Source organism: Micropterus dolomieu, linkage group LG15, assembly GCF_021292245.1.
Source record: "Micropterus dolomieu isolate WLL.071019.BEF.003 ecotype Adirondacks linkage group LG15, ASM2129224v1, whole genome shotgun sequence".
Lineage (NCBI taxonomy): Eukaryota > Metazoa > Chordata > Actinopteri > Centrarchiformes > Centrarchidae > Micropterus > Micropterus dolomieu.
In genome coordinates, this window is record NC_060164.1 from 7,450,316 (window position 1) to 7,469,200 (window position 18,885).

Genomic DNA, 18,885 nt, shown 5'->3' on the forward strand with positions numbered 1-18,885 from the left:
CGGCAAGGCAGCATAGATCGTCAGTACTAAAAGACGATGCAACTCCGACTCTGTTTGGGCCTGGAAATTCACAATCACAACCTGTAAGTATGCTTTATTATAAAGTTATAGCTATAATGCTAATGTTACACCTGATGTGAAAGCTGCTAAGCAAACGATCAAATTGTTTGGCCAATTTTTATGTAAAATTGAGTTGAAATATGGTGATTTTTGTAGTGGTTTACGGTAAGATGCGGAACAATGATGTTGTGTGGTTGTGGACTTGAGAGTAACTTATACCATCTGCTAGGTTATGGTCGCAGTCTGAAGCGGCTTTGATTTGGATCACACTACCTTGTTTCTTACGACCCGCCTTCTCTGCTTCTGATTGGCTAGTAGTCCTTACCTGGAAACTGCGCATGTGCAACTTCCAACAAAGATTCTGTACAAGTAAGATGCATCACTCTGTAGCTCAAGAGCGGAGCGTTCATCACACAGGGTGAAAAGAGGAGCTGCAGCAATGTGCATGATGAGAAAAATATGGTGTTTTTTAAAAATTAAACCATGTAAACCTGTTCTGGTACAAACCCTAAATAAGATTTTGAACCTTAAAATGAGCATAATACCACCTCTTTAATGTGCGATAAAAAAAATTTCGGCATTAATTAATTAATAAACTATTGGATAGATTATTCAGACATTCATGGTGCATAGAGGATGAACCCTGCTTACTTTTGTTTATCCACAACACCAGCAAGTCAAACTTCTTACTTACTTACCAGTGAAATATATCAACACTGCATAGAATTTTGTACAGACATTCATGGTTCCCAGTTCTGTAATGCCTATGGAGATCCCTGGCTATTCCCCGAGACACATGTGCTTTTGAATTAGATGTATTGACAACAAATAGACAGATTGCCATGAAATTTGACACAGACATTCACATTCCCCACAGGATGAACTGTAACAACTTCAGTGATACCTAATACTTTTTCAACTAGCAATCAGGTCAGAATTTGAATTTTTGTTTATGACCAAATGTCTTTAAGGGTTAATGACATTTCCATCAACCCCTGTACTTGTGTTTTGGGCTAATTAACAAATGTTCACATGGTAAGACACAGGGTTCCTACACATTTTCCATTTTAAAATTCCATTCTTTTCCAGACTCATTTTCAGACTTTACAAGCATAATTAATATATGTGTACAAATAGCTAGGTGTTTATTATGTAAAAATATGCTTGTAAAATCCAACTGTTAACATGTATGTGACATTCTGACTATGTACGCTATTATGTTGCCAGATATGACATCTCAATGGCCGTTAACACTCCTTAGCAGAAAGTTGGCCTCTGTCAAACATCTCTGCCCAAAGAGGAAGTAAATTAATCTGTGCCACCTATACGATTATTATTTATATTGAATAAATAATATTATGTTAGTGTTCCCCCCATTTTTGTCTATTTTATAAATAAGAACCTAAAATTTGTTGAAAAAAGCGAAATAATAAAATCTGTGGCATCTGTGCAGCCTTGTTTATTCACTGTGTCCATGGAAACGATTATGAACACAGCCATAAAGGTGTGGTTTCCTTACGCAGAAAAGATACTTACTTTTTTGATGACTACATCACTGCTATACCCATGATGGTATGCATATATACTATTCAATGATATAGCTGCACTGTCTTTCATACTCGTTTGGTCGCAGATCTCAGAATTTGGTTATGAGGCACTTGGGGTGAATGTGCATAGTACAGTTACGCGCTATACTTCTTGCCTTGCCTTCAACAACATTAGGCTCGCTCTGGTAGTGGCGTCGCCAGCAGTCAGGTTGTGAGTATGCTATACTTAAATGTAGTCCATGATTATGCTTTTTTGTTTTGTTTTTCAATTCTAGACATCATCGGCTAAATAAAGCTGTATTAAAAGTAAGTGGAGGCCTCTGTGTGGTGTTAAATTTGAGCTGGCTTGTTCCCTGTAAATGTTTCTTACTATCAATATACTCCTGCAAACAGTTTCTCGTCTTAAGGAAAAAGACAACTAGACTAGACAATGAATTGCCACATAAAACATGTATATAACAATGCATAATACATTAAAACAGGAATGTTGTGGAACTCAAAATGTTAACTGTTTTGGTATTAGCCTATGCACATCAGATAATTAGTACATGGCTCACATGAAGTAGGCTGTTGGTATAAGCCTGCCATTGGCCGACTATTGGCATCAAAACCACCATCCAAACTAGCAACCTACACGCTGAAAATGGCAAGTTAGCTTAACCCTGACTTGATTGCTAACTGTACGAACGTAAACAAGCTAGGAGCTGCTGCCTTTTCTTTTGCTGGGATTTAGCCATTTTCACACATGCAAATGTTCCACAAAAACAAGTTCCCAGCAACACTATTTTGTAAAGGCAAAAAGATACAATTTATTTTTTGAAATTCTGATTTTATCATTTAGTAAACAGAATAGTCAAAAGGCAAATATTTACCATACTCTCTTTTCTCCATACTTATCCAGACTTGGAAGTTCCTAAAATCAAATTCCATACTGCATAGGAACCTTGTGTATAAACCTTGTGTTTTAATTATCACATTAAAATTCTTCTGTCTCTTTCTTTCCGAAAACATTTTGAATTTAGATCATTTTAATTGGTTATAACATTATTCCAGGTCATCTAAATCAGGTTTAGAGGTCCCATTATTAACAGGTTGTGTAATGCAGGGAGAGAGCGTGGTAGTTCATGTGAGGATAACGTGAGGTGAGCAGGTGAGACTGTGAGTTTCAATAACGTTTATTTCCCTCAAGCAATGATTGTCAAATTTAAATATTTTGATCTTCAACAATGTAATGGGGGAAAAAAAGAATAGAATGTCAAATATGCATATGTATTTCTTCAGAATGTTGCGTGGTGACAATGATATCAATGACAGTAGAACATGTATAAAGGAAAGAATCCAGATTCAGTCTGTTGACTGTTCACTGTTAACACACCTGTTGAGAGAAACTGCACAGAGTTTTTACTATTTACAACATTGATTGAGAGAGCTGAAGGGGCTAAAAGGACTGACAGGACTGCACTGATTCAATGTGCAGAGAGGCTGTGCGCTTCACAGAAAACCCACAGCAATGCTGTGCTGAAGAGATTGTGATTCTCCATCCAGCATGACTCCCCTCAGCCCCAAGCTTCTCCCAGAAGGAGCCCTGAATCCACTCTGCAAGGAAGGCGGATCAGGCCCGTATTGGATTTACCTTCTATGAATGTGGGGAAGCACAACAGTGGCTGGACGCCCATCACCAACCAGGCGTTGGACAAAGACGACCTCTTCTTTGAGAAGAAACTGCACTTTGTAACTTGTTTTTGAAAAGTCCTCTACAAATAAAGATTATTATTATTATTATTATCTGGGCAGTAAGATGGCAATAGCTCCCTGAAAATTGGCTAAGCTGACAGCAAAAATCAGCTTGGTGGACACGCACACTCCCAGTGAGCTGAGGGCCATTTCACTCCTACACCTCCTCCTCCAGGATCAACCAGGAGAGTGTCTAGTCTCCCGGTGATGGCTGGGAAACTTGGTGGAACATGTGGTACGTTTGAGTGATGATGACTTTCTTTATGGGATCTTTAATGGAAAGTGAATATGTGATTACAGTAAGCGGTGGAGACTTGAGTACTCAACTATTATAAATACTAATATTTTGATATTGATTTTCAATAGGCAAGGAAGTAGCTGATGGATGCAAGATCCAGTCAGCTAAATCTAAGGTTTAGGAGTTTATGGAAGGACTGGAACATTTCCAGCTCTTCCACCTTCCTTCGCCAGGCATCCAGAATGAGCCCAGCAGCGCACAGAAATGGTACTGTAGACATTTTCCTCTTTCTCTGTCTTAGTGCTGCATGAAGTTCTCATTTACCTACTTGTGCATGCACCTGTTCCAACATATGCAGAAGTATTGACTGATGTTCTTATTTACTATTTAGGTGACAAACCTGCGTTCTGCCGTGGCCTGTGCAGCAATGGACGCCATTGCAGAGCTTCATGTTATCCTGGGGAGAGCCATGGCTCTTGGGGCAGAGAGGACAGGCAGTGCCCTGCTGCAGAAGTTGGCACAGACGACCAATGCCTTCATTCACCAGCAGGCTAACCTTGCCCTGGATTCACTGGTGGAGAGCACTCGACTCAACATAGGGCTGAGGTAAGAGGTGGGAATTTGATTTGTCGGAAGAGTAGTTGCATTTAAGTAAATTGAATAAAACAGTTGATTTGTCTGCCACCATTGGGCTGCAGTCAGGGAGAGCACAGGACAGCACCTTCACCAGCTGGTGGACATTGTTGGAGAGGATCCGATCTTGATAGCAGGAATATCTTTGCACAGCGTTTCCTTACTGCTCTCAGTAAGATGCTGCACCGGAAGTCAGGTTGGGTTACCAAGTGTTGCTTGGTCTTATCTTTTGTGGTTCCTGTGAGAAATGCTGTTTGCTTGTTCAATCTTAGTAATTTCTTCTGGGCATTGTGCTTATGCACTAAACTGCTAAATGAGAAATGTATGTATTCTCCAGGGACTTGCCCACCAGAGGGAGTTTATGGTACTATGGAATAAGTTCATCCCAGTGAAAGAAAGGCGTCCTTTGGAGAAGATCTTGATGACAAGACAAGGCAGTAGAAGCAGAGGTGATGGTCATCTAGACAACGTCAAATTTATGGAGGAATATTTGAGCAGGTTTTGACCTTTTGAACAAGTTCACATCCAAACCTGCTGACATCATCCAAACCGGTTTTTAAAGTCTCTGAATAAAAGTGTTTTTGCAATAAAAGGCACTTTGGTAAATGCAACAGGGCTAATCATATAAATTTTAAGTCAACGCAGACATTGTGTAAATTACAGTTATATAATGAGAAGAGAAACATAAAAAATAACAGAAACAAAACCAACAGAAGTTCTACAGGCTCTGCTCAGTCCTCAAAGAGTAAGAAGGAGGTCCATATAGGATTGGGTTACCATGACATGGAGCAATTCATGTTAACCAGGTCAGGACATGTAGAACCTGGTCTCAGTTCAGTAATATACTTACTCCTTTATGATACGTTGTAGTGGAGAAGTTCGGTTAAATCCAGAGGTCACCACAACACAGGGAAGTCCATTTTACAGAAACCAGGATTTCTGCACATCTCCCAGTACATATTGTTACTCTTCCTGCCAACACAAGACAAATGAAATCTGTTTTTATGATAGACTCATTCATTCTCTCGCTCACTCCCTCATTCACTCACTATATGTATTTAAATATTAATGTTACATTTAATAACATTTGCAGGTAAATGGTCTCTGTCCCTAAGACAATGTAGGTGGGACCTTAAAAATAACAGCGGACAAGCTGGTGACCAACGGCCATGACATGCCCATGAGCTATAAGGCCCTCACAGAAACATCTACATCTCTTAAGTTGTTTTATGTAGCAACCAAAGCAGTGGAGCAAGCAATGGAAAGGATGTCAGGCCAGATTCCCCCAGTGCCATCCACAATGAAAACCCACCAAGTGGTCACATTTATGCCAGGAAAAATCCTTTACCGGGAAGTCAGTTCCACACAAAATCAGTTGAGATGTCGCTTCACTACACAGCACTTCACTTTTAACAAGACAGCCCAAAAGGTGCTGACAGACACACTTGCTTGGGAAAGTGGAGATCTCATTGGGAAGTAGTGTGTGCTTTAATATGACAGTAACCTTTATCCTGGGAACATCCTGAATATGGATGAAGCACATGCCCTGTAGAAATGGTCCCAATTTCGTAGAATGACTTGTGTCAAAGTCAACTGAGCCTGCTTTGCAGTATGTAGGTATGTATGTAAGTTCCACAAAAGCAACGTGAAAAAACTTCCACATCCTTGACCCCCTTGCTCCCCCCACTACCGGTGCCCATGCCACTGGGTTCCCCCATCCAGGCTTGAAACCCCCCTTTTTTCCCAGTGGTCCAAATCTCCTGTGCTGGCGCCATGCAACCACCAACACTCCCAGTCCTGGCAGTCAGCTTAGCTAAAGGACCACTATCTGCACAGCTAACTAGCTAGTGTTAACTAACGACAGCTTCAGTTAGCGGTTACTATAAATCTATCTGTCCATTAAAAAGGGGGGGGGGGCGCAATGGCTAAGACGCCTGCCTTTGGTGTGGGAGACCCTGGTTCGATTGCCACTGTGAGACATCCACCATTGTGTCCCTGAGCAAGACACTTAACCCCTAGTTGCTCCAGAGGTGTGCGACCTCTGACATGTATAGCAATTGTAAGTCGCTTTGGATAAAAAGCGTCAGCTAAATGAATAAATGTAATCTAAAAAACTCTATAAATCACATAGACTTGAAGCAGAGCTGCAAGAGGACATCAAAATGGTGAACATTTCCCATAAAACATCAGCATGTTAACATTGTCTGTGAGCATGTCAGCAAGCTGTTTGCACAGCCTCACAGAGCTGCTTGTATAGCTGCAGACTTTTAAATCTCTGCCTCTTATTACATGAACCTGCAACACAGAACTGTTTCTAATAAATACTGATGTGAAGTATCAATCAGTACAAATGTATTGTAACTGAAGCTCTCCCTAATGCCATGACCTGTTGGCTTTACCATTGCCGGATGATGTTTTGAGAACATTCTTGCAATGCAGTTGATCAGCAACCACCATCACTGAATACAACCCAATGCACGGCTGCCACTATCAATCACACTCGCTAATAGATCAACTTTGATTAACTTACATCAAATCAGATAAATCAGCTACTCACTCTGTTGAATGAAATCTGTCCTGATAAGAGAAAAAAGGGAAATCAATCAGCTAATCAGAGCACCTATTAGTCTGCCAGGAGGCTCACAAAGACTTTTTGTCTGATCAAAGTCAGACAGATCGAGACACAGAGCCACACTATCATGACAATGACGAGTCCCTTGTTCATTAGCAAAATTGCTTGGACCACTGGCATAAATTCAGTATCTAACTTGATCACATTTACTCTGTGTTTGTGCTGAGCTTAGCAATTTTGCATTAAGCCTTGGCCTATCAGAACAAGTGAAGGGGAAAATGGCACTGTTCCTATCAGAATAAACTAGTCTTAAATACCAAAAAACATACCCACTTATTGAGCCCCAGCAGTTTCGTCCAGTTTCTCTGAATTAATTGCAGATATGGTGGAAAATCCCTCTCCCAGTAGTAAGTGAAGAATCAAAGGATACCAGCAAAATAGTTTTAGCTGAACCATCTCCGCCCATATCAGATAGCCTAATAAGAAAACGAAATTCAGCTCAGAGGAATGTGCTTAAAAAAAAATAATAAAAAAGCCAGTTATCGCTGCCACTCACTGCAAAAATGCATCATACTTACAGCAACTTTAACACGTCAGACACACAAGTCAGAGATTAGGACAAGAATACGTTTTTCTATCATTTATTTCGCAAATGTGGCATGAACACTTGCATAAGAACATCTTATCTTAAGGTTGGTCCAGTAGAAAAAGACAAAAAACACTTGAATGATTTAATACTTTGTTTTTCAGCTTTCAATTCTGTCAAGTAAATTTGGAGCCTATATTTAGTCTAAATGAGGGAGCGGATTGCAAGTAGGTATTTCTAAAATCTTTTTCTTTCAATCATATATAAATTTCCAGAAATCAATCTCGTTTCCTAAAGCAAAGCTAAGAAAGAGTAAAATGACTGGATAGAAATGGCATCAACATCTACATAAGCAAGGGATTAGCTGACTATAAAATGTACAGTTTTTAAAATTTAACTTAATATTCACATTCATATATAAAACTTACAAAACCTGGATCTTTCAAACCCACTAAAAATAGCCTTTTTTCTGTTACTGCTGAAAGATCATTTTAAATTACCATAAATTTAATGTATTATTTATGTATTATCAGCATCATTAATGTCATTATTTCTGCCATATTGTTTTTGTTCTTTTTTCCAGACTTTTTTGATTCATCTCAAAAAAACACAAGTCAATAAATTAACATGCTACCTCAGTCCCTGAAAGCCAATACTCAACTGTGTTACTGTGTGAGAGTAAGACAGGTGTTTTGTGTATATTAAAGTGTGTATCCATGTCTGTATGTGTGAGTTTGTGTGTGAAGAGAAATATAGGACACATAACCTGTTAGCATACCTGCCTCAAACTCAAAGTAGGGTAGGTAGGGAGGGTTGGGGTTATTACGGAGTCCATACAAAAAATAATTCATTGTAAATATATAATATATATTTATACATATTTGAATATATTTACAAATATACCCAGCACTATACATTATACTGTGTATTTTCTTTCTCCAGAGTAATTGGGAAGGTTTATCAAGAGAACTGAAAAAGAAATGCATCAATATTACAAAATAAACAGGAGAGCAGTTTCTATATGTGCTCTCCTTCGATTCCTCTGTTTTGTTAGTTGAAGCTCTGTCTCTCAGTCCTTTTCCTATTTATCATCCTCTTCTAGTCCCATATTTTTTAAGTTCACATCGGTCCATACATTCCTCCAAGAGCAAATAACAGTCTTGGAATGCCAGCCACTGGAATGGGATCACCAAACAAGTAACGTCGTCGAATGTAAAAAAAAAAAATCCTCGGGGTACAAACATGAGAACCAAACTGAAAAGTCTGTGTGTTTATATGAAGGGAGAGGAGAAGGGGGGTCCCCAGGGAATGTCAATTCATTCAGTCAGTAAAAAACAGCTTCTTTAAGGTCCCTGTCCTCTCCTATAAGACCTCATGTGAGCATCTAGTGTGTGTGCATGGCAGTATGAGTGTGTGACAGCAGCGCTACCACCAACCCAGTCCCATCTGGTTCCATTAGTCCACTGGGAGCCAGAGGGGTGATGGGGGGGCAGGAGGTTGGGAGGATTTCAGAGAGGGTGTCTGTGCTACGTGTGTTTAGGGACGTTGAGGGGTAAGACTGGGGCAGGTCAAGCTGGGGTAGAGAGGGTAGGTGGGGGCTCATGTTTTAACGTTTCCATTGATGTGCGGATACTTGGGGAGGCAGGGCTCGTCCGGTAAGGGGTCGTGGGAAAACACAGAGTCGTCGCCGGAGGAGCAGGAGCTGCGAGTGTCGGGGAAGCTGGGGGAATACTGCTCTGCTGGGGCACACAGGTCCAGATACTCCTGTAGACATAGACATCAGAAAGAAAGAGTTGGGTGGGATAATTTACAGACAAAAGCTCATGTGTTACAAAATGGAATGACGCTTCAAGGGAGTGAGAGGCGAAACATCTAGAGCAAACAGGATAACATGTACTGCTGAAACCAAGTCAAAAAGAACAGGGAATTTCCAGAGGAGGTTGAGAGAGGTGGAGGAGAAGAGTATCACCTTCATTATGATATTTATCTAAACCATACCAAATCACCCTGGAAGGATTTATGAAACAGAACAAAAAAATAATCTTAAACTGGATACCGTATGAAAATATTTGCAGAAATAATAGGTAATTGAGTGTCGAAGGGTTGCAGGGTTGACCTAGTTGCGGTTTTGGTCCACTACAAAATGGTTTAATGTGGTTGGGAAGTTGGGGAAAAGAGGATAGGTTCAGACCAGAGAACTGGGGTAGAGATGTGGCACTGTAGCCTTGACAGCATCCCTTCACATCACTCTCAATCAGTCCAAACAAACCTGACATCTGACACTCAAACACCCAACATGAACACTATGAGATGGCTGGAAAAAATAAAGAAGCTGGCAAAACACAAGGCTCACCCCCTCCCCAAACAAGGAAGATGAAAACCCCAAGAAATCCTGTTATTAATTTTTGACTCGTTCCAGTGTTGTGAAGTTGTTTTGGTCTTTTCATGTCGGCTGAGGCACCCTTTTCCCCCTTCTGCTTGTCTTTCATGGTTGTTATTGGGACTAGTTGTGAGGAGGAAGAGTTCTTGGGGTTTTCTAGAAAATGAGTGCTGGCTTCCATTTTCCCAGCTCAACACGAGGAGGCTCACATTACTAAAGACCTCCACATCTGCCAGCGGTTTTGGGCAGAGGGAAAGGAGGAGGGGGAGAAAAGGCAAGAAAAAGGCGCTTTATTACATTTCAAAAGTTCAAACTCAAAGTTGGGCTTTTTTGGCATAAATTCATGAAGTTCCAGCTCCAGAGCAGACAAGTCTTGACAGCTTTCCATCGACGGCCTCTTTTCAGTTCGGCACGCGGATATCACATCAGACAGGAAGGGGAATGGAAAGAAATGTAGGCTATTATAGGGAGCGAAGCATGGATGTGATGATTGGGCAACTTCACTGGGCCATAGCGGCCATGTTGGGCCTGGATCAAATCATCCGGCCATTTTTTCATTCACCATTTAGGCCTTGTGTCAGCAACGTGGCTGCTAATGCTCCTAAAGCTTTCAGCAACATTCTGCTGAGCCCTGCATGCACTGGCAAGAGCGTGATTTAGTTTGGATTGAAAAACATGTTACTGTGTATAGGAATGTATCATATTATTCTATTTTATTAGTGTAGACCGAATTCTGACCACCCTGACTCCAGGAACTTTGTGGAATAAGAATGTGTGTGAAGAAAGAGCTGCACTCACCTCGTTGGTGTTGAGGGTGAGGATGCGATCCAGATCCTCTACTAGCTGCTTGAAGGTGGGTCTCTGGGATGAGATGGCATGCCAGCAGTCTTTCATCATCATGTACCTGAGAGAACGAAAATTAGAACCAGTTTACTCAAAGAGAAGAGTGGATAAAGGGAGACAGAGCAGAGTAATTCAGCGAATGCATTATTTATTCTGTCCAAGCTCAAGTTGTGCCACTCCTCATCTGACTTTTGCCTGCGGAAATAATTTATGCCTCTGGACTCTGGATTCTCAAAACAGTGTTCTCTGACACCATCTCATTTTGAAATTAGAATTTGTTTTTGCAATCAATAACAGAGACAATAAAGCCAATTTTATGGCCTGCTGTTGATCATAAACATTGCTCCCAGTGGGTTTTCTTTATATACTATAATGTGTGTGTGTGAGTGTCATGCACTGCCACTGTGTCCGTCTGGCACCATAGCAGAGCTATGCCATTGTCTGCTGACTGCAGAGGACTCATTGTGAATGAGGACACTGATAGCAGCCAGTCACAGCTGTGCAGAGGCCCGACAAAGAGTACACGGAGCCCGGGCGTCACGGATCTGATGGAGCTAGTGTGTATCTGGGCGACAGTGTGGGTTAGGGAGCATGTGAGTTTGGGAGAAAAAAGCAAAACCAAGGCTCTTACAGCTCGTTGGTGCAGTTGCCAGGCTTGTCCATGCGATGTCCCTCTTTGAGCAACTTGAAGAGCTCTTCAACAGGAATGCCAGGGTAGGGGGAGCCCCCTAGGGTGAAGATCTCCCACATCAGCACCCCAAATGACCAGCTTGATGAGACACAAAAACACAGATATACATTATCAATACAGTAAAGAATGAGTATGAAACAGCAGCGTTCATCTGTACATAGTGTTCAAGAGCTCCCAGTCTTTAATAACATTAGGCCCTTTCCTTTAACCTGCAGATAATTTCCATAGAGTCACTTGGCCAAAGTTTGGAAATAACTTAACCAGTGTGACCACAGTGGTGTCAATGCCCTCTTTCTGCCGTCCGGTGGCTTGTGGTGTGAACCCACTCCCAGTGCCACTCTGGCCCTGATCTCAATGATGGCTTTTGTGCCCGTCTGGCCAGTCACACAAGATGGCATTGTCCAGTCACACCACACCAAAACAAACAGTGGACCACCCACAGCACACAAAAGAGGAGGGACAGGTCCAGAGATGGCAAGCGATTATTAACTATTAACTACTTCCTCATCCTAGTTAAGTATCAGTTATTCCATGCTGCTGCTGCTTTTCATCACTGTCACATGGTTAAATCAGAGATTGTGGATCCACGGTATCTTTCACTGTCCACACAATGGCTGTATTATAACATGCAGACATGCATTCAGGCAATGTTAGTGGTCCCACCAGCCAGGCAAGTAGACATGGATCAGTTATTATCAGTTCCCCAATCTGTTTACACAACCAGCCGGGGGTTTGCTCTTTCCTCTATCACTGTGTTGAATCTCTCCACTTGTTGACACAATTGTCTCTTCTTTCTGTGCTACTTTGTAACCGTCTCGTGTTTCTTGTCAGCCTGCTGCTCTGTGTGGGTTCGTGTCCACCTGCAAACAACCTTGACTCGCCAAATAAACATGCAAACCAACATGCTCTGGGTCGCTGACCTGGCATTCGGACTTACTACAGCGTACTTATGTTCCAACCTTCTAGGTACATAAACTACACTTAAACAAATCAACCTATCAGTATTAAAGTGATTCTGTATTAGCAAGGGTCATATTCTGGAGTCGTACTCATGTCTCATTACATTCATTTTTATGATATCGATTGAAAGCAACATGAATATAAATGTCGGAAAACCAGTCAATACATAAAAATATGAAGGTACAAGGCTCTGAAATGTGGCATAGGAGCAAGCGCTAAAGGAACGCATTTGTTTTTCTTTGTGTTATTTGGTGAGGGGGAGGCCTCCGCAAAGGCTGGTCATGATGTGGTCTCTCTGGGCTTGAGCCACAACTCTTTACCTTTACCTAAGCTCCTGGGCCCATTTGTCAAAACAACAAGGGGCTAGTTTCATTGGAATTCATGTATTCATTTAATCTGATGTCATGTATGGATCGCCTACGCGTCTGGTGATGTTTGAGTGTCAGCCCACCACCTGCCGCCTCTCCTCATCTTCCTTTTCCCTTCATCCACATATGTGAAAAAGCCAATTACTAAAAGTGAGTGATGAAACGTAATTAGCATTGAGCTGAGAGAAAGGACTACAGTAGCCACTTCATGCCTGCACTCCCCCCACTCAGCCCCCTGTACTCCCCCAGGTTATTGACTGGTGCTGCGCCATGGAACATGACGGGCATCATGTGTATACACACATATTATTTATGAGCACACACACGTACACACACAAACATGGACGGCAGAGAGACTCTCTATCCAAGTGCTTAACTGGATGAGCGTTATGTTTAGTGTGCTACTGGTGTATGACTCACAGACACACACACACACACACACAAAATCTTCTTTCCCAGGGGTCAGCATGCAAGGCATTTATCTAATTGCCACATACACTTTTTGCCGCCAGTGTCTGGAGCACAAACTTCAAACAACACTGTCCGAACGAATAAGACTCAAACACCAAAATGAGAGGGACGCTCTCCTTTGTTCTGTTTTTAGAATGAGCACTCTGGAACTTAAAAAGAGAGACAGACAGACAGAGACGGGTCAGCAATTCACATACCAGATGAATAAAAATAAGAACAGTGGGGCGAAAGGAGGAGGGGGGTGGGGAGATTATATTGATCGTGGAGTGACTCCAAAACGATGAGCCACATGTTCAAAGTGTTGCTGAATGAGGAGAGGGAAGAGTGGATGGCAGGGGGTTAAAGGAGGAGGGTGTAGGAGGATGAGGCCCGCACTGGAGGAACGCATTGTTGCGTTCAGACATGTGTGAAGGCCCAGAAGGAGGGGGGACTTCCGAGCCGAGCCGGAGGAGCGAGGGGTGAGTAGGTGGGGGAGGAGGCACTGGTGAGCTCCGGGCTCCTTCCAAGGCCCTTTGAAGCTGGTCAGATTAGTAACACGGCATTGGCTACAAGTCTAGCGTGAAATCCTCACTTTTGCCACAGACCGGCCAGTGCTGGACCCCTATAAGCAGCACCCCCACATACCCCTTCACCTAACACTCACCAGCACTGCACCAAAACACCTTGCCTACTCGCTGCTCCACTACTCCTGAAAAACAACACTCTGAATCTGACAGCTTGACTCCAACTTAAAAATAGTAAATCTGTTTTCCTGTGTGAGAAGGTTTCCTTGCATCACTGATGTGTGTAAATGGATTTTCTATCATGTATTTTCAGTTGTGGGACACAGAAACAGATTGTTATATACTTACACATCACTCTGGTGTGTGTAGACCCGGTCAAACAGTGCCTCTGGAGCCATCCATTTTACCGGGAGACGACCCTGAGGGACACACACACACACACACACACACACACACACACACACAGGTGAGAGGTCAAACAAAATCTACACAAAACCCACGGCTGGATTTCTTAATTTCTGGCCTGATAAGCATGTTTGAATTCATTCACTCACTGGGAGATCTCATTACTCCTGGAAAGGATGTGAAAGCAGCCTGGGGAATAAGGCACTAGAGCGACTGTCTGGGAGGAGGATTCCCAGAGGAACATTTACATTGTTAAAGCAATAGAGCTGATAAACAGGATCACAGATAAAGGAGAGAGTTTATCTTGTTGTGCCATTAAAACACTGGCTGGGAAGCTAAGCATAGCTGACAAGACAACCTTGGTCAATATCTGTGTGGAAGAGGAATGGCAAGAATCAGACACAGAATTAATAAATGGAGATATAACTCCTAAATAAGTCCTTATAAAACACATTTTTACTATTTAGTATTTTACTTTTTGTTCAGTGTATTGTAGGTTTTTATTCATTGCATAAATGTCACACTAGTGTGCACCTACAATGCATTTTCACAGAGTAATATTACGGTTGTTTAACAATAATTAGGCCAATGTAAATTATTCAGAAGAAAAAATAAACAGAAATAAAACAAATGTAGCACTACAAAGATGGCTCCGTCTAGATTGGTTTAATGCAATGTTTCATTGTGGCTGTTGTCATTGTCTTAATCATCAGCATCATTGCTTATTGTTGTTGTTGTTGTTGTCAGCTAGTTCTCAGCATGATTGTGCATGCGATGAAAAGCCACCCATGCATACTAAATGAGGATGTGCAGTCAATGCTGCTCTGCGGTGGGAAAGAAAGACACCACTGGGCCACTATGGAGATGTCAATTATGTTTAAGCCGCTCCCCTCTCCCTCTCACTCTGTCTCTCTTTCTGGCTAATTGTATAAGTGTCTATGGAACTAAAGGAACAAGAGACTGAGGGATAAACAAGGCAGAGTCTCCAGAAGCACTACATTCACAGGCTGCCTGGGAACCTGCAGCTTTTGCCAAGACACCAGTAGAGGGAAAGAGTGAAATAGAAAGATGAGGGAAGGGAGGGAATTAGAGAAAAGAGAGAGACGGGTGGACTAATCTCACACTGCGGCTCTCAAAAACATTCCACTCCCTCAAAGCGCACGTCCCACAGTGTGCAACATGCAGGTTGAGGACTCACATTGGTCGTCTTTTTATAGTAGTCGATGTTGTGGACGTCCCTGGCCAGGCCAAAGTCAGCGATCTTCATTACGTTGCTCTCTGTGACCAGGACGTTCCTGGCTGCCAGGTCTCTGTGTATACACTGGGATGGAGAGAGTGAGAAATGAGGGGGTGGGGTGGGGGAAGGGTGTAGGTGTAGAAGAGAGGTCACAGAGGGGAAAATTGAGGGGAAGGGAAGAATAAGAGAGTTACCTCACTCCATAAATAAATCAACTTAAACAGGTGTATACTTTATTTGGAATGATGTTAACATGTTTGTGGTGCATGTAATCATCTGGAAATTTTCTACACAGACGTAGCACTTAACTGCATAACATGACGCCACATTGGCTGAGCCATGAACATGTCTGGGTACGTACAAATTCCTCACATGCTTTGCCACATATATGGTCAAAGTTGTTTCTGTGCATCAGCGTGCATGTGTAGGCATGTGCGTGTGTGTGTGTGTGTGAGAGACAGTATGCTCTGTCACATTCCAACAGTGAGAGGGAGCGTGAGGCTATGTTTGGCCAACATGGCCGTACCCCCATTGTGAAAACCTCATAATTCTTCTACACAGAGGGGCTTTTGTCATGGAATAAGAGACAATGCAGGGATTGGGCAGGGGGGGTGAGAAGAGTGTTTTTAGGAGACAGTATTCCCACAGTGACGCACATGCAAGCGTCATGCAACCTTCCTGGATACAGCACATCAAATGCTCTGTGTACTGGCACAGAGATCTGGCAGCCAGCAAATTTGTGTGAGAACATGACATTTTGTTAATTTTTGTGCATCCCCCTTTTACCTTCTGTGATGCTAGGTACTCCATGCCCCGTGCCACCTGATAAGTGCAGGAGACGAGATCTTTGAAAGTAAGCTGTTCATCTGAGACACGGGCGATGTCATAGGAGTATTCCATGCCGGGCGGCCGGCGGGCTCGGAGGTACTCCCTAAGGTTGCCTTTGGAGGCGTACTCCACAATCACATAGAGGGGGCCTGCAGTGGAGAAAAAACCCACATTACCTCTTCACATGGTCATAAATTATTCCCTTTGAGATGAAGAACAAAAATAAAAGTGAATTTTTAATGTACATAAAGAAGAAGCACCTCTCGTTTGAATATGTTAAGAATTAGATGCTTGCTTCAAGAAAATGTCTGTGCAAAAACAGTAGGAAGTCTATATGGAAAACAGCTTCTTCATAGTCAGACTGTCCAGCGCTGCATCGCAGCATTTATGTACATGATGTAAGTCCTTTTCCACAGGGAAAAAGAGTGTACTTAGGTGTGATAAGGGGCATAATTGCAAGTTTAATTTCCATACAATCATGGCTCCACTGATCTCCATGAGTGGCTCTGAGAAAAAAACTTGTGTGCTTCATCCACTTTTCACACAAATGGTTTCTAGCTACCTCAACCTAAAGTAGGACGCCTCATCCTACACCACCTGTCTGATGTGGTCTGATCAAACATTTTCTGAATAAGTTTCAGAGTTTCAAGTGTGCAGCAACCTTTAGTACAAAGTTTACAAGTCACAAGTCAGAACACAATACGACTTTGAATACTAAAAAAACAAACAAACCATACAATCTACAAGTGTTTTCAGAACATCTGTGTATTCCCTTCATATACTTTATGATGTTGTGTCCCGTCCTACTCACCGTCTTGCGTGCAGGCCCCCAACAGATTAATGATGTTCTTATGTTTGCCAATCATCTTCATCATTTCCATCTCTGACACCAGGTCAGACAGGTCTTTCTCAGTGGCATCATCTAAGAATAGAGGAAGTTGGATTGTAGGTATTCAGAAAAAACTCAAAAAACATAAACACCCTAGTCTTGACTTCCCTTTAACCCTGGACTCAGGACCCAATAGCTAACACCTTGTTTTGTAGGTGCTTCTGATTAAGTGCGGCTGACAGACAATGTGGGCTAAAATTACGGCAGAGAGAGAAGCTCCTCACACAGACTACAGAGGCATCCTTTCAGTGCCAGGGGGAGGGAGGAGGAGGAATTAAAGACGTTCAATCTGGATTCATTATCTGCTGCACAGGCTCCTTTTTCATGGGACAGATTGAGCCAATAGAGGTATCCAGACAGTCAGAATGACATTGCCTGCATTCCTCTGCACCATTACATTACCTTCTAAAGAGCAGATTTCCATTGCCAAGGTTGGTCCACTTACCTGCTGCTGTACCTGATCTAACCGACCCCCACCGCCTCCAACCCCAAACCAATCCAGTTCCCCCTCCTGCTGCTTTCATTAATCATAGCAGTGCTGCTGCTAGTGTGACTTGCCTCTTTGTGTAGGTGCTGACTGAGCTCCAGCCAGCTGCTGCTCTGGGGTCAGGTATGCGACCGCCCCTAACCCATACCTACCCAACCTGCTTCCCCCTAGCCATCACTCAGCAACCACCAATAACGAACAATAATGACAGCCCCAGGCTCCACCTTGCACCTTTGCTGAACCCTCACTGGAGCATAAATCAACAATAAAATGTAGTCAGATTGCCCACAAGACATAATGAAGCATCTTATCCCAGTGGTCCAATTTAAGTGAGACGTTTACTATTACAACTTCACTGTGATTGTGCAGCGGCAGGAGACTCACTTACCTTTCAGCATCTTAACAGCGACAGTTACAGCCTCCTTGGGTTTGTCCTTATCGATGCCCAGGGCCTCTGCCATTACAACTTGGCCGAAGCAACCTTCACCTAGGGGCTTGCCCAGGGTCAACCTGCAGCCACCAGACAGCAAAACACAGAGGGGGAAACGAGGAAATAGACAGGAGGATGTTAAACTGATAAAACTGAAAAACTAAACTGAAACAAACTAAAACTCATCAACCTGATCTGACCGTGACATAGACTCACTCCCTGTGCAAAAATAGCAGGTTAGATAGAGTGTGAGAGAGGGAATGAAACCAGGCACCAAGCCAGTTTCTCAGCCTCACCCTGTGTGTGTCTTTTTTTTTTTAACTAGATCGCTCTCTCTGTTTCAATCAGATTGTGTCTGTGTGAGTGCTTTATTGGCGCGGTGGCTGTAGCCCGTGCCAGGGCAGTAGGTAGGAAGGCAGACATGGCTACGATAATCACCTGATAAAGCCAGGGAGAGGCACTCACTTCTAAACTGTTTACCCTGTCTTGGCATGTTCCAGTATACACTCTTTACAAGTCATTACACAGGGCTTAGCTTAGCCCCGACACATTAGCCTGTGACAGATGGAATGCTGGCTTTTTGTTGCCATACAGGTGGGCCTGATTACAATACCAGATGGAAATTTAAGTACAATTTTATTGTAAGCCATGTCACAATAGCTGGTGTGTTTAACTTTATGTCCACACTATATTCCATTGATATAGTGACGAAAATATACTCACACACATGCTCTTTCCCAGCTAACCATCAGAGCCACATCACCTATCTGACCCCTGAACTAGCAGTGTACCTTGGTGCTTTTACATTTGATTGACAAGTGTAGGCCTCACCTCATAAGGCCCAGTGTCCGGGCTATGTAAACACTCTTTGCAAAGCCTAGGGCCTGAGGCCGGCGCCATGCTGTAGTAACACAATCCCCTATCTGTCCACACACTCGCCACGCTCAATGGCAACCATTCTGTCCATCCAGACACACATAATCAATGTTATTTTTCCTCCATGCAAACCGCAAACGTTTGCAT

The 18,885-nt window shown here is 42.7% G+C and overlaps 2 protein-coding genes across 5 annotated transcripts in view; one reads left to right on the top strand and one right to left on the bottom strand.

Moving 5' to 3' along the window:
• Positions 1-380: 380 nt before the first annotated feature.
• LOC123984290 lies at positions 381-4,759 on the top strand. 2 transcript variants are annotated; one of them, XM_046071095.1, is made up of 5 exons: positions 381-429; positions 3,708-3,846; positions 3,971-4,185; positions 4,278-4,408; positions 4,550-4,759. In XM_046071095.1, exons 2-5 carry the CDS (start codon positions 3,844-3,846, stop codon positions 4,588-4,590), a joined length of 390 nt encoding a protein of 129 aa, XP_045927051.1. In that variant the 5' UTR covers positions 381-429; positions 3,708-3,843; the 3' UTR covers positions 4,591-4,759. The 2 variants fall into 2 exon arrangements, with proteins under 2 accessions (XP_045927051.1, XP_045927052.1); XM_046071096.1 differs by lacking the exon at positions 381-429 and adding an exon at positions 3,550-3,576.
• A 2,650-nt stretch (positions 4,760-7,409) lies between these two features.
• fgfr2 (fibroblast growth factor receptor 2) overlaps positions 7,410-18,885 on the bottom strand; it is a 40,872-nt gene continuing 29,396 nt past the window's right edge. For all 3 annotated transcript variants that reach the window (XM_046070586.1, XM_046070585.1, XM_046070587.1), the window contains exons 11-18: positions 17,821-17,942; positions 16,868-16,978; positions 16,015-16,205; positions 15,190-15,312; positions 13,935-14,005; positions 11,225-11,362; positions 10,549-10,654; positions 7,410-9,134 (exon numbers count right to left, since the gene is read on the bottom strand). In XM_046070586.1, coding sequence (XP_045926542.1) covers positions 8,970-9,134; positions 10,549-10,654; positions 11,225-11,362; positions 13,935-14,005; positions 15,190-15,312; positions 16,015-16,205; positions 16,868-16,978; positions 17,821-17,942 — 1,027 coding nt within the window. In that variant the 3' untranslated portion in view covers positions 7,410-8,969. The remainder of the gene's footprint in view (positions 9,135-10,548; positions 10,655-11,224; positions 11,363-13,934; positions 14,006-15,189; positions 15,313-16,014; positions 16,206-16,867; positions 16,979-17,820; positions 17,943-18,885) is intronic.

Coding starts and splice junctions, on each gene's coding strand:
- LOC123984290 (XM_046071095.1), top strand. Junction 4,186..4,277: donor CGACTCAACATAGGGCTGAG/GTAAGAGGTGGG, acceptor ATTGGGCTGCAG/TCAGGGAGAGCACAGGACAG. Junction 4,409..4,549: donor GATGCTGCACCGGAAGTCAG/GTTGGGTTACCA, acceptor TGTATTCTCCAG/GGACTTGCCCACCAGAGGGA.